Source organism: Condylura cristata, unplaced genomic scaffold (genome assembly GCF_000260355.1).
Source record: "Condylura cristata isolate star-nosed mole 26May11 unplaced genomic scaffold, ConCri1.0 scaffold00007, whole genome shotgun sequence".
Classification (NCBI taxonomy): Eukaryota; Metazoa; Chordata; class Mammalia; order Eulipotyphla; family Talpidae; genus Condylura; species Condylura cristata.
Genome location: NW_004567108.1, coordinates 33,406,121 through 33,420,800, shown reverse-complemented (window position 1 = coordinate 33,420,800; position 14,680 = coordinate 33,406,121). Strand labels below are relative to the sequence as shown.

Here is a 14,680-nt window from a genome sequence, read left to right as displayed (position 1 = left end):
AATATATAAAAATAACTCTCTGGGGAACAGAAAACTAGGTAACAAACAGTATTTTAGGTAAAACAAGACTCAGACACAACTTCTATAAGAAATATTTAAAACTAGTACAACCCAGAAAAAAACAGAGGAATCCTAAACTGGTACTTGACAGACTGTAGTTGTTGCTATAACTGATAAAATGTGTAAATTCTTACTATCTTAAATTAGAATAGTAAATCCATTTGGGCTGAGCTAAGCAATGCTTTGAACCACTGAAACTCAATTTTCTCTGCTAGTTCTTATGAAAACACACACATATACGGCCCTCCTGCCTTTTAGCCATGATTACAAACCTTTGTGTTAAATTAATTTTGTTAGATTCTACCAGTAGGGTATAATTCAGTGTTACACAGATTCCTGTAGCAAAAGTTTAGAAATAGATGGAGAAATGACTTTCTTATCCCATTTTAGTTACAGATCAGATTTACAGCTTCTAAGAAGCTCCCTGACTTCCCCCCACCCCACACCACCTCACCCCCACTCTGTGTGGCTGGGTTTTCTGTGCAGTGCTCACAAAGAACAAGTCTCCCAGGGCCTCTTCAAACAAGGCTGGTGGTGTCCTGCTGACATGCTAAACTGGTTTTCAAACAAATTTTAAGTGCCTCATTTTCCCTTCAGGCCATAACCTTAAAATTATCATTTCAATTACCCAGTCAGAAAAATAAAAGTCCTCACAGGCCCAGCCAGGAAGGGAGGGAAGGAAGGAAGGAGGAGGCAGATGGGGGGGGTTAGAGTGGGAAGGGGAGTGGGTAGATCTTTTAAGTCACAAGAAAATTAGAAATTTGAATTATTAAATGCACCCTGGCCCTAAGTCATTGACCAATTTTACAAAATGGGTAAAAACAAAATAAATAGATACCAAAAATACCCCATTTGTACCATTCAGAAAGGTCTCCTGGTCTGGAATGAAGAAAGCTCCTGAGCACATGGCCCCCAGCAGCAGGAATTTACAGAACCAAAAGCTGGAAGGTAAAAAGGAGGAAATGTATTCAAATGATATTCCAGGACGAACAAAAGCCCCCTCAGAAGGTAAGCATGTCAAGCCATGATTCTGCCATTGGTAGTGTTCTCTCCAAATTGAGGGGAAGTAATTAAGTGATGGGGACTGCCTTTTTCCAGTAATTAGACAACTCTGCCTGGCCTCTGCTTGTACAAAACATCATTTTGTTGCAGGAATGGAAATGACCTGAGGAAAGGTCTTAGTACCAGAAACAAAAGCCAGTCTCCACTGCATTTCTCATTATGGTAGCAAGGGTTACAAACAGGATTTTAGTTCTTAGGCCACAGTGTGGTGATAAGTTTAAGTCTCACCTTCCCTAAATCCAGTGTTAACAATTTCAAGAAGAGAAGGAGCAGCCAGAGGTGAGAGAGCCTAGGTAAATTAAAATGTGAGCCTGCAGAAGCGAGCTGTCCAACTTCCAGCCTGAACAGATGGACTCACTCACAGCTGGCAGGAGCTGTTGAACATCTTATTGTAACAACCCATATGGTATTTCCCAGCGGACTAACAATTGCCACACCCTAACGGATGGTAGTCTACCCTAACCATTCTGGTGCTGTATCCTGACAGGAGGTACCATACATCCTGATAAACTACTGCTACTTTAATAATAAAAAGCCACACCATAGCCCATAAGGGAGGATTCTGAGTTCCCAGACAGCAGAGTGACCAAGGTCTCAGTAACGTGTTAAAATGCACACCTCTGAGAGGAGAGTTCAGATGCCAGCTACACATGCAATGTGTGAAGAAGCATCAACCCTTCTGTGTGTGCCCTAGTGCAGGCCAGCCAAACACTGTCCCTTCTGCCCCACCCTGGTAGATAAACCCTTTTAAAAACCCATTCTTAGCTTTTCTGGGAGAGCCAGTTGTCTCGTGTTTCATGCAAAGTCAAATAACACATTTTCTGGATGTGGTCTGTCTTCTCTCCTTACTGAATTTGACAAAGAAGCAGAACCTCTGTGGAGTGCCCAGATCAGGCCCCAGAGGGTCTGATGAGTAGGAAGCTCCTGGAACACTGCTCTGATTGTCAGGAGAAAGGAGAACCCCTGAAAATGAAGACTTACCCATTGTGGATATAGGCTCTACAACTTTTGCTGTTGTTGATTTTCAAGGTCAGGAGGCAGAAAATAAAGAAGAAACAGGCCATTCCAAAACAGACTCTATATACTGCAGAATACCCCACCAGATTCTCGCAGGTGTCGCCAGCTTTAATGCCTTTACAGATATCTTCGAAATAAGGAATCTGAAAGAAAAAAGAAAAAATGTCATCTGTGAAAATGGGGTGAAAGATGAATTGTCGTGGACTGCGCCCTCAGCCTTTCAGTAGAAGTCCTAGGTGAAAATGTACCACATGCACAGAGAAACAAAGACCAAGAAGAATCTTTTCCCCAGAAACTTCCTAATTCTCTCTGAATCCTTTTTAAAGATATGGCTCTCCCAGTTTTAATACCCTTAAATGATAACTGAAATATAGAATTAGGATTTCTAACAATTACACATGTAATACATGTATACATTTTTGTTGAAATGCAAAAATAAAGAGAATAAAAAGAGACTTCATTCTCATACAAAATATTGCTGTTCTCAACATTGCTAACAATTTAGTGGGTGTTTTAAATTAGTTCACAAATACAAATGTGTGTGTGTGGGTATACCCCATTAATATACAACATGTAACAACATACTCACAACATGTAACATTCATGCATGCACACACACATACTTGTACTGTACCACATGCATAGTGTAAATATACAGCTTTATTAAATAAAAGATTGTGTGTATTGTTCTGTAATTTGTTTTTCCAATTAATAAGTTATGGCATTCTTTCCCTATTATACAAAATTCTAACCTGCCTTTTTTAACTGCTACATAATATTTCACAGTAAGGAGAGATTAAAATCCATAAGCATACCCATAATTGAGTTTTTTACTTTTGTTGTGGAGCAATTTTTGTTTCATTTTGTGTATCTGTCTTTTGGATATTATGAATACTGACTCAAAAAGTATACGGTGCACCCCTTAGTGGTGGTTGTGCCATCGTTTGTGTGGGATAGACCGGAGCTAGAAGCAGAAGTGGAATGAACCAGCTATGTAGCAGTTACATTTTAAAATTTCAAAAGTAAAGTCAAATCACACTTTCAGCGACTGCACCGATGTAGATTCCACCAGTAATAGCTGAAATTGGTCATATTCCCAATCTGAACACCCAATTTAAGGGTCAGAGCTTTCCTTAAATCAATAGCCATCTTTTTTCCTCTGAATTAACCGTTAGTGCGTTTTATCTTCATCCACTGAAGCACAACATTTATGGTTGTCAATATTCTGATAAACGTTAGCAATGGTTTATGCTTGTCCAATTACAAGGTTTCAATGCAAAGCTATTTATATTATCAGAATAGTTAAAATCTTCCATAGTGAGAATAAGCAGTACATTTCCATTAATGTCAGAACAAAAGGATTTAATCAATGGCTAAAAAAACAAAAACAACAGAAATTTGCTTGTTAACAAAGTCGAACACTCTTCAGCACAAAAAATAAGTTCAAAATCACCTTATGACTACTAGTCACAAAACAAAAAATATAAGATTAGGAGAAAACCACATAAAGCTGGTGGTAAAACTGAAGCATGACAATTTAGTTTCTACTCCAGAAAATATTTAAAGAAATAATAGTAACTACTATTATCTACTAAGAAGCAATAAAAGCTACTAAGATTTCTGTAAGCAAAAGGGAGATTAAATTTAATTAGAGTTCACCTTCTAGATGAATGAGGGGTCTCTTCCCTCTGAAAAGAACTATAGTCAGTACTACATCTAAATCAAAAAAGGGCTTTTTCAAATATGTTTTTCCAAAATAAAACTAGGTTTTCCAGATTAATACCTCAGACAAAATCCCACTGTTACTGAGGCCATATGAGCATAACTCCAATTTTATGAAAGACTCCATGGAGATGTCAAACATTTTGTAGTAAGCAAGTTCCTGCCACTACCAATCTTTTAGTTGAGGACACAGAAGAGAGACACTGCTATATTTTTTAACTTGGTGACCAAAAAACATAGGGTGCCATATAAAATACAAAATATCTAGTTAAATTTAACTTCAGATAAGCAACAACTAGTTTTTCAGTGTTAGTTTGGGGCAGAGACTAAAATGGTATTCCCAGGCAAGAGACGAAGCTCCAAAGAAGCCTGAGTCTCATGGGAGCGGCAGGTAACTGCCATGCTAAGAAGTCTTCCCATCCAGTCAGCAAGGAGATGGGAAATGACTGGCTGGGGCAGGAGGGTAAGTTAGGAGACAGCAGGTTTAAGTAGTGTAAGTACTGGGTGAAGAAAGCAAACCAGTGGCAGGGAAAAAAAAGAGATCCAGGAGGCGGAATCCATAGTTGGCAGGACTGCACAGGTGACAAAGTAAGTGGAGAATAGGGGGAAGGGTCTTTCTGCCTTTTTTGGTTAGGCGGAGTGTGGGAGTGTGCAGGGTTAGCAGAGGACAAAGACTGGAACTGGAAGAACAGACCAGGAGTTCATTTTCCCTATAGATTGGGTGGTAGCTGGGGCATTCGTGGACAATGCTTGGTCTGGAAATTGCTTCAGAACAGCAGCATGAAATATGGGAAAAGCATCTCCACGCAGCTAATGAGAGAAGTTGTTTCAATGTGGATGAGCAAAGTCAGAGGGTTAAAATCAGACAATGAAGTCACGGGACGCCACACTAACAAGAAACAAAAACTACGCTGGTGTGAACAGTTCAGTAACAGGGAAGTTAATATTGCATTAAGTCTATAGAAGCTATGTTGGTGAAAGAATCACACCCACTCACTTTTTAGGTTGCCCATATTATTTATATAGAACTTATCATTCCATAATGTCCATTCAACTCTTTTCCTCCTCCCTTCCCCATTCCACTAGCAGCAATGCTATCTCCTGATTCGGCCCCTCATACATGCATGTACCACAGTAATGCATGCACACCTGCACCCCTTTCACCCACACCAATCCATCTTTCACCTTTAGGTTCTTCTCTACCTCCCGGACCCAAATGCTTATTCTTATCTTCTTTTCTTCTAAAATCTATTTTGAGGAGAATGCTGATAGACTTGAGTTTCTATCCCATCATCGCCCACAGTCCTTTCTTTTATGGGGCCCTGAGTATGTGGGATTGCATATTTTATCCAAAATAGAAGTAGGGAAATGTCCCCCTGCTCCAAATTCTAAGACTTGTTTTATGTTCTGTGGGTGACTTGATTATTGAGCCTTCTGTAAAGAGTGAATATTTTTAAGTTAAGGACCTTCAAATTGAAAAAGCTGGCAGGACTTAGCAAGGGGAATTTGCTCTGATTAAATATTTGCTGTTCCTAGTTTCATCCCAGTTTTGGAAACAAACACACATCACACACAGATTCCTCACTGTGGGGCTGCTAAGGGTGTTGCCTCTGAAGTCTGGTTCTGGGCATTCAAGGACACTTGGCATCTCAATGGATTTCATACACAACTGAGGGCAAGGGGCTTCCTCCCAACCCTCAAGGCAACCAAATAAAAGCCACAAATTGCCAGTAAGAGAAACAGCTCACATGTCCAGCCCTAATTCCACTTCTAACTTGGGCAAACTATAAACTCTCAATGAGCCTCAGTTTCCCTATTTGTTTAAAGAAATAATACTACCATTCATCTCATCAATAATCCTGAGAGTGAAAGTTATTTTTTTAATATTTTTAAAGATTTTACTTATTTATTTTTGTAAGAAGAACTGGGATATAGGTCAGAGGTGCATGGGGTAGAAGGGTGAGAGGATTCAGAGACAGAGTGGGGAGCAGAATAGGCAGATCTACTGAAATACACTGCTGAGGGGAGCAGTGGGCAAGGCAGGAGAGGTCTGCTGCCCTGCATGTGGGTTGACTCCTGACGGGGAATCAAACTCACACCATCGAGGTGTTAGCACTTGAGCTTAACCCTAGACCACCGGGGGTTCCAAAAACAGTTATTCTTTGTAAACTTTTTACCAAGTTCCAAATCCATAGTACCCAGAAAGTAAAGTACTTTAATTCTTAGGTACTACCTATTTTATAAGAACTTTGGTGGACCTTTGGTAGCACAGGGGTTCAGGCTCAGCACTATGAAGCTATCAGCAGCCACTGCAGCAGGAGTTCAATCCAGGGCCAGGAAGCTGACACACATGGCTGCAGATCTCTCCTGTCTCACCCCTGCTCCCCTCCAGTAGTGTATTTCAGGAGATCTGCCTGTTCTGCTCCCCACTCTGTCTCTGGTGAATCCTTTCGCCCTCTGCACCTCTGGCCTATACCCCAGCTCTTGCATGTGTAAATAAAATCTAAAAAAGAGAGAGAGAACTTTTGTGGGAGGCAGCAAGGCACAATACATTAACCCCTGAATGGTTGATGCATTCTGACTTCAACACAGGGGAATGAGCACCTTAAAACTCAGCACTCTATTCACTTTACCAAAGATTCTGCTCACTGCAGAGTAATTTTCAAAAAGGTGAATCCTTTCCTGGCACACTTACATAAGAACTGAGTTCCATAAAACAGCACTCACCTACTTATCTTTCAGACACCCAGTTGTCACCCAACATAAAGTACATCTGAACTACCAAATCAGGAAAAGACAGATCCAAAAAAAATCAACAAGTGTCAAACTCAAAATGGGAACTACCAGAAAATCCACATAATTTTGTCTCCATGGTTGAAATGCTATCTATGTCCCCCCCACCAAATCTCAGGCAAATAAATAAAATGAAATAACAAAAGAGCTACAGAAATGCTTTACACATTGAAATGGTCAGGAGTCCAGATGCTATAGTTAGGGAACAAGTATAGACTTTGGGAGTGGTTCTTACAGAAGTAGAAATGAAGAAGTTGACAGTCATGTTCCTATAACATTTACGTATTATTTGGGAGAGATGAGAAAATGGCATATAAATGATTCTTACATTTCACTATATCAAATTTCTATTGCATGAATAAAACTATACTGTAGAGAAAGCTTTGGCAAGTTTTGATTAAAATCCCTTACTTAGAAGAAGAAAAACAAGATTGGCAAGTTTTGATTAAAATCCCTTACTTAAACTCTTAGAACAGAGAGCCTCTCAGTTTGCCTTTAATTTCTGATATCCCATGTATCATTGAACTTCCAGGTTAATTTGTTTTTCTCTGTGGAATAATCCCAGAATTTGTGACAGTATTATTTACCAATGGCAAGAAGCTGTGAAGCAGATGCTAAAAACTGCTTCCATCCTCCGGAAGACGGCATCTTGATAACCAAGCCCCATTTCTCAACAATTATCTTTCAGAGCCTTTTTGGGATGTGGGGGCGATTTAAGAAACAGTAAAACCAGGATGTGACTTCTTTTGATTGGATTTTGTAACATTTTTAAAAGAAAGTTTTGTGTTATTATTAAAAGCCACAAGAGGAACTAAAACTCCGGAGCCTGGGTTTATTGGACCCTGCCACCTCTTAAATCAGGAATTTAATGGCACCAAAGAGCAACTCCACAGCACCTTGGGAGTACACAGACACAGATGAAAAATGGTTCTCCCATTCCTTCCCTGCCAACATTTTGTCAGGACCAAACAGCCACAGATACGATTCCATAGCTAAACAGTAACTCTGGTCAAACCTTAAACAACAAACATTCAATCCAAACAAGACAACTCCTGGAAGGCTGAGGGCGCTCCCACAGAAGGGGGTGAGAGATGAGCTCATGTGCGTCTCTAATTCTTAGGGAATTGGGTTGTAGTGCAAGCGGAATGTACAAACAAGACCTACAGTTACAGATCTGGAAGGACACATGAGAGTTTAATTCCAATGAAAATTTATACAACTCCTTATTGCGGCAACAGCTGTGGGGTGTGGGGACCCTAGAAGAAATAGGGTCTACTTGCCGATTTGAAGTGCCCTATGAATAAAGGCAGAGAAACCTACAGTAGGAAGCATTGCGGTGAATTCTGAGTGCAAGAAACAAATGCAAACCTAATTCAGGGATGACTTAAAACTGCAGCTAAGGCCCTCCCTGGTGGCGCAGTGGGTTAAAGCACTGCACTAAGAAGCTTAAGCCACTTCCACATGAGTTCGATCCCCGCCTGCCCCAGAGGTGACCCACGTGGCACGGCAGACCTCTCCTGACCCACCCGCTGCTCTCCTCAGCAGTGGACTTGGACTGCTCCCCACTCTGTCCCTGGTGAATCCTCTCACCCTCTGCATCTCTGGCCTGTACCCCACTTCTGTATGAATAAATAAATAAATCTTTAAAAAAAAAAACTGCAGCTAAAATTTTGTTTTAGGTAGAAAATACAGCTGTTAACCTCTTCCCCTCCTCCAAAGATCTAGGGTCTGAGGGAAGAGTCTGTGCTGCCCGGAGAGGAGCAAAGCCAGCTGAAGATCTCTCTTGAAGAAGTCTCTGGAGTTCCTATACTGAGAGGACTAAAAGCCTAAACAGGCAGTTAGTTCACTTAGCAGCAGAAAAATGTGCTTATAGACTGAGACCCAAAGCAGTCCCAAACTTTCTTCTTGAATGTGTGAATCAGCACAAATTCTGTTACATGTTCAACTGCCTTATATAATTATTAAAAACCCAGTGAAATCAGAAATTGTGTGTATTTTTTATTCTACACTTTACATCTAGAAATATATATCTATAATATAGTATGGAGCTTGATCATTTACTACATACCTACTCATTCCACATCTACTACGTGCAGGCATTGTTTTAGGTTATAAGGATAGCAGCAGTGAATGAATGGGCCCTCCCTGGTGATGTACTGGGTTAAACACCTCTACAAAGCTAGCTGCAGCCCACTTCAGCATGAATTCGATCCCCAGCCAGGGAGGTGACCCACATGGCACAGCAGACCTCTCCTGTCCTGCATGCTGCTCCCCTTAGTAGTATACTTCATCGATCTGCCTATTCTACTCCCCACTCTGGTGAATCCTCTCACTGCCCCTGTGACCCTGGCTTGTACCCCAGTTTTGTATGCATAAATAAGTAAATCCTAAAAAAAAAAAAAAAGGATAACAGCAGTGAATAAAGCAGGTTAAAAGTCTGCGCTAACTTTCTAGCAAAATGCTGTATGCACAAAGCTATGTGTTTTCTATGTTATGGCTATTTCAAGAATGTTCATGGTTAATACTGATGACTCATGATTTATGCCTTAGAAGGGATATGAGAAAAGATCAGAGTACCTACCATGTAACTTCAAGATTCTCAGAGCCCCCAAATAACTTGTTCTGCAATCCCAGTACTGAGAACAGGACATGGCAAACATTTAGGTTTCTGGTCCAGCCTGTCTCCCATTTTAATTTAGACCTGGAACTGGGGAGCTCCAGCAGCAGGGAACTGGAGTACCCACAAACTCATTTTCTCCATCCCTACTTCTCCCCAATTATCAAAGTTTTAAGCATTTATACCTAAAATAGAATGCTAGTTATTTTTACCTTTGAATGATTAACCCTTTATTTCAAAAAGCCATATAGAATAAGACCTATACTCTTAATTTATTTATACATTATTCTTGCCTAATCAATCTAGTAGTAGTGATTCACACAGCCCAGTTAATAACAACACAAGTAAGAACTTGAGTACTATTGGCCAAAGTTTACACCACTTGAGTTCACTTTGGAGAGAATGGGAGAATAACTGCTCACACATGACACACACGGAGCCAGGAAAGTCTAACACAAATGTCAACTCCTGCTTGTGTAAATAAAGCTTTCCTGGAACACAGCCCAGCTCATTTGTTAGTCTATTGTTTGGGCTTCTTTGGCCCTACAGTGGCAGAGGTGGGGAGTCGCTAGTGACCACATCACTCACAAAGCTAAAAATGCTTACTGTGGGCTCTTTTACAGGAAGTGTTCACCCAGCCCAGGAAGAGTAGCTGAGCTGCTGGAGTGTAAATGAACATCTCAAAGGCAAATGACAGTGATAACTTACTTGACAGGCCAAAAGCAAAGGAGCAATGAGAGCAAGGTGGCTCTTCCTTTGGACCGTCTGACATTGTCCTCCTGCCTTCTTGCCTCCCCTGAGATTGTATCCCTCTGCAGTGGGCTGCTGTCCCAAAATGGATCTCATGCTTCAAGCAAATTCAATTGTACCTCTCTCCTATGTCATTTCTGTGCAGTAAATTAAGCATTTTAATTTCTCTGCCTGCAAAGAGTTTTTCAGAGGAGAACATGCCTGTGCATTCCAAAGCGTCTCTCCGTGGGTCAGAAGTCCTCAATAGCTCTAACAGAAAAAAGACCTCACATCTGTTGTGCAAACACAAACACAGCCGGTGGAACCAAAAATAAAAACCCAGACTGATGAAAGCCGGCATGTCGAGAGATAATTTTAGACTTATTTTTAAACTGTAGAAACTGTCTTGGTGAAATTTAAAAACCGCACCCTCAAAATACCAAAACCCCTTGTGATTAGGCTCAGCCCTGCTTTAGAAGGTAGCACATACTCCATTCTCTTTTTACTAATCTCCTACCTCTGCTCCCAGTCTGCAGAAAAGAGCAGAGTAAAGGCATTCCTGAGTCCCAAAGTGACCTCAAAGGTCAACAGAAATGATAGCTAAGTTGACAAGTTTCCACTAATTGATAATGGTGTTCATACCTTAGCTGCCAAACACACCCAAGTACACACACAATCTAAGGGTAAGGGCTCCTGGAAATACTAATCCTTCTCCTCCCCAACTTGAGGTCCAGCTCTCTAAGGACATCTCTAAGGATGTAAGCATGTGTGTTATTCCTACTTATACCCCTGTACCTCGCTCAGTGCTTGGCATGCACTTGTGTGTGTGTGTATGTATGTATGTGAATTACATATTTCTAAAGCATGAACTCATGTTACAGTTTAACCAAGTAATAACTCACTCTTTTAAGCTCTGTGACAACTCAAGTTGTCACAGCATTTGTTTCCTACTCCCAGTGTTTTGAAGCTATGATCACTTAGCTGATTCTATGTTGTCCCATGCCTGTTCCCCCTGGTCCTTTTATGACATAACTGTTCATTTCCAACTGTAAGTTCCTGTCTGTTTTACTGATCTTCAGAGCGTGCAAGGCTCTGTCTGTGGGGACTTGCTTAACAGATGCTTTTCATACTTTCTTACTAACAGGAATAAAGAGCTAGGGAAATTATGTTCCCTCATCTTATCGTTCTCTCCAGTCTCCCCCACTCCCACAGACCAATACTGTAACAAAGGGACTATTAACACCTTCTGCCCCCAAACGTTTCTGGGTAACAGATCTTTTAGACCAAGGACAATAACTTGCTTTCTGACTGCTGGAAAACTCACTATTACAGGACAAGCATCAAGCCTCTTTGCCTTTGATCCAGACTTGAAAAAGGACCCAGTAGGATGTCCTTTAGTTCACATCTCTGCCTGTAGTTTCCCATCATCATCTTCCTGCCATACACTTTTGTGTGGAGGATGGTAAAGCCCAAGCAATGAGAAGTGAGCGATGGGTAGGCAGCAGGGACTCTTTCTTCCTCCCATATGTTATTATGATGTCTGCATGGAATTGAGACCAAAGATAAAATTACTTGGAACATGTGCTCCAGTCACCTCAACTTAGTGGGAGAAATAGTGAATTTAAGAGGTAAAATCTCACCACCAGCTCCCCAAAGGGAAACTCTGCTTAGGGCACGATGGAAAGTTTTCCTCAATGTTGTACAAAGTATTTGAGATCCGACAGCCCAAACCCACTTTTAACCCCAAAAACATACTTGTTGAAATACTCAACACATAGGACCTCCCAGGTGGCACAAGGAGTTAAAGCGCAGCACTATGAAACTATCAGCAGCCACGGCAGCACAAGTTCAAGCCCGGCCAGAGAGGTGATCCACATGGCCCAGCAGACCTCTCCTATCTTGCCCGCGGCTCCCCTCAGCAGTGTATTTAGTAGATCTGCCTCTTCTACTCCCCACCCTGTCTCGGGTGAATCCTTTTCACGACCCACCCTCACTCCCTGAACTGGCCTGCACTCTAGACTTTGTGTGTATAAATAAAATATATTAAAAAGAGAAAGAAATGCTTAACACATATAACTTATGACAGTTAATGAACTCTGTGCTTTTCAGAAAGAGAACTTTTGAAAAGCATTTAATCTATCTGGATTAAAAATATGTCCTCTAGAATAATAGAACGGGGTCAGTTTTTCCCTCGAACCTAACTCAACATTTGTTCTAACACAAAAACTAGCAAGTCAGCCCAGACTGGAAAGTTATTCTTGGGGCTTAAATGTTCTGTAAGAAAGCCCCACACTAGGTCGCAGGTACACGGTGCTCTTCACATTCAACCAGTAAATACCAAACTTAAACAAGAGCTAGATTTCCCAGCTTCTGCATGAATACCTGTCATTCTTTGCAAAGAAAAAGAATCTTAAGTGGTATTTCAGTTCTATGTGGATTTTTTTTATATCACTGATGTTTCTTTACTTTAAAAAGATGTTTCCACCAAATACAACTTAAAGGCAGGTTTTATGTTATGTGCAAAGCCACAGAATGAGTAAATACTAGATTTGTGGTTCCAACTAAACAATGATTCCTTGAGTTCTGCCTTTGCCTTCACAAGAGGAAGGAGGGAGTTGGAGAACAAGCAAAAAAGCTGCTAAGGGCCCGAGTGCTGTTCCCAGAATACCTTCCCCCATCACAGGTGTTGGAAGATTAGGAATCAGGAGGAAGGAGACATGCTACACCTTTCCCTGGACCTCTGTATATATCTGAGGAGCAATCACACCAGCATGTAGATGGGGAGACCAGTGACTGATCAACCGCCTGGGGCCCAGTCCTGGCTCTGCCTGGTGAAATCCACTGCCTGGACAAGTCACTCACTTCCTTGGGATACAGCCTCTCACTTGTCAAGTGAGGGGTTGGCTAGGATTATGACTTAATCTTCCAATTTATTCAAATTGCACTCTGAAAGAGATCCTTGTTTTCTCTGCATAACACAATACCACATATTTGCTGTCTTTCCACAGGGCAAAACAGTTATCATAAATGTGAATTGCATCTTCTTTTCCATTCTTTACCTTTTTAATCCTTTAACTAGGACTTTTATTTCATGTATATTTTATCTCCACATTCTCCACAAACAGCGCTTACTCTAATGCTTTCATATGCCTCTTAGCACTACATGTTAAAAATAAAAAGTAAACAAAGAAGCTCATGTAACAAATTTGAGATGGAAAAAAAAATGTACAAAATGATGTAAAAATAAACTATTATATTATTTAAAAAAAATTTATCTTTTTGTTTGTTTGTTTATTCATACAAGAACTGGGGTGTGGGGCTAGAAGTTTAGGGAGGTAAGAAGATTCACCAGAGACAGAGTAGGAAGCAGAACAGGCAGATCTGCTGACATATACTGCTAGGGGAGCAGCAGGCCAGACAGGAGAGGTCTGCTGTGCCATGTTGGTCAGCTCCATAGCTTTGGATCGAACTCATGCCCAAGTGACTGTGAATAGCTTCATAGAACTGAGACTCACCCCTTGTGCCACCAGGGAGGCCCCTTTCAGAAACTCTTGATCTCAGAGCTAAAGCTACATTGGGAATTGCAAACCCATATGCACTCAGGGGACAAGAAGCAAGGATAAATATGTACTATAAGGAATTAGCCTGCTAGTTCCTTCAAAAGATAAATTTTAAAAAAAAGTCTACTGGCCTAACAAGAGTCTATATGGTAAATTACAACTCCAGTGTCAGGGCTTGACCCAGATCATATGCAACCTATGAGTGTGGCACTGGCTAATGGGTGGGGGTGGGATTGCCCAGGACTCTAATCATAGCTGACTTGCATCAAGTCCAGGGAGAGGAATGGAATTCAGGAGCTGCCTGTAAGATACTGGGGAAATTCAGTCATGAACACACATCTTGTTGGAATCCCATTAGATTTTTTTCCTTTGAAGCCCTGTCCTGCCATAGTATCATCTTGTGCTGAAAAAGAAAACAAAAAGCTTTTTCTCTATAGGCAACTGTACAGTCAAAGGAGTAGTGTACTTTCATGTTACAAACTCACTCAACAGAAAAACTGACCTAGACCAGCCAACCAAAAAGAATGTACAAAAAGATCCAAGAGCTCAAGATCACAATAAAACATAATCCTTGCAAACAAATGAACAAAAAAAAGACAATCAAAAACAATTTTCTTAATCTCTCCTCTTGGCACAATAATTATGAAACTGAAGATAAATGGTTAAAGTATTATCCAAATCTAAGAGAACACAAAAAGGGAAGAGCAGATTGCCTAACTCCCTCTGAGGCGTGTTTTTACAGAGGCAGCTTATCTGACAGACTGTGCCCAGAAGCGAACAAGTCTGGGCTGATCTCAGTGCTGGCCTGAGACAAGAATGCAGAGGCGGAAAGGAGTCTCCAGATGGAGGGCCACACCAACAGGCATGCAAAACTCCAGTTATCAAAACAAAAGCCTCTTAATACTTCTTCATGTATGAGTTGCCCAATACCTAGCCAATGAATTTCAGCCAAGTCCATGTTTCTTTGCCCACGTTTTAGCCAATATATTTAACTCCCTTTTCCTCAACACCTATTCCTAAAAATCTTTATTATCTTTCTTAAACAGGGAGGTTGACTTGAGTTTATCTCCTGTTTTCAAGAGAGTTGATGCACAATAAAACTGATTTCTTTTTTTTTTTT

The 14,680-nt window shown here is 40.9% G+C and overlaps 1 protein-coding gene across 1 annotated transcript in view; it reads right to left on the bottom strand.

Annotated features, from left to right (window-relative positions):
• SERINC5 (serine incorporator 5) overlaps window positions 1–14,680 on the bottom strand; it is a 92,732-nt gene that overhangs the window by 27,761 nt on the left and 50,291 nt on the right. Inside the window, exons 3-4 of the mRNA XM_012721874.1 lie at window positions 2,104–2,282; window positions 919–1,001 (exon numbers count right to left, since the gene is read on the bottom strand). Of these exons, the coding sequence (XP_012577328.1) occupies window positions 919–1,001; window positions 2,104–2,282 (262 nt within the window). The remainder of the gene's footprint in view (window positions 1–918; window positions 1,002–2,103; window positions 2,283–14,680) is intronic.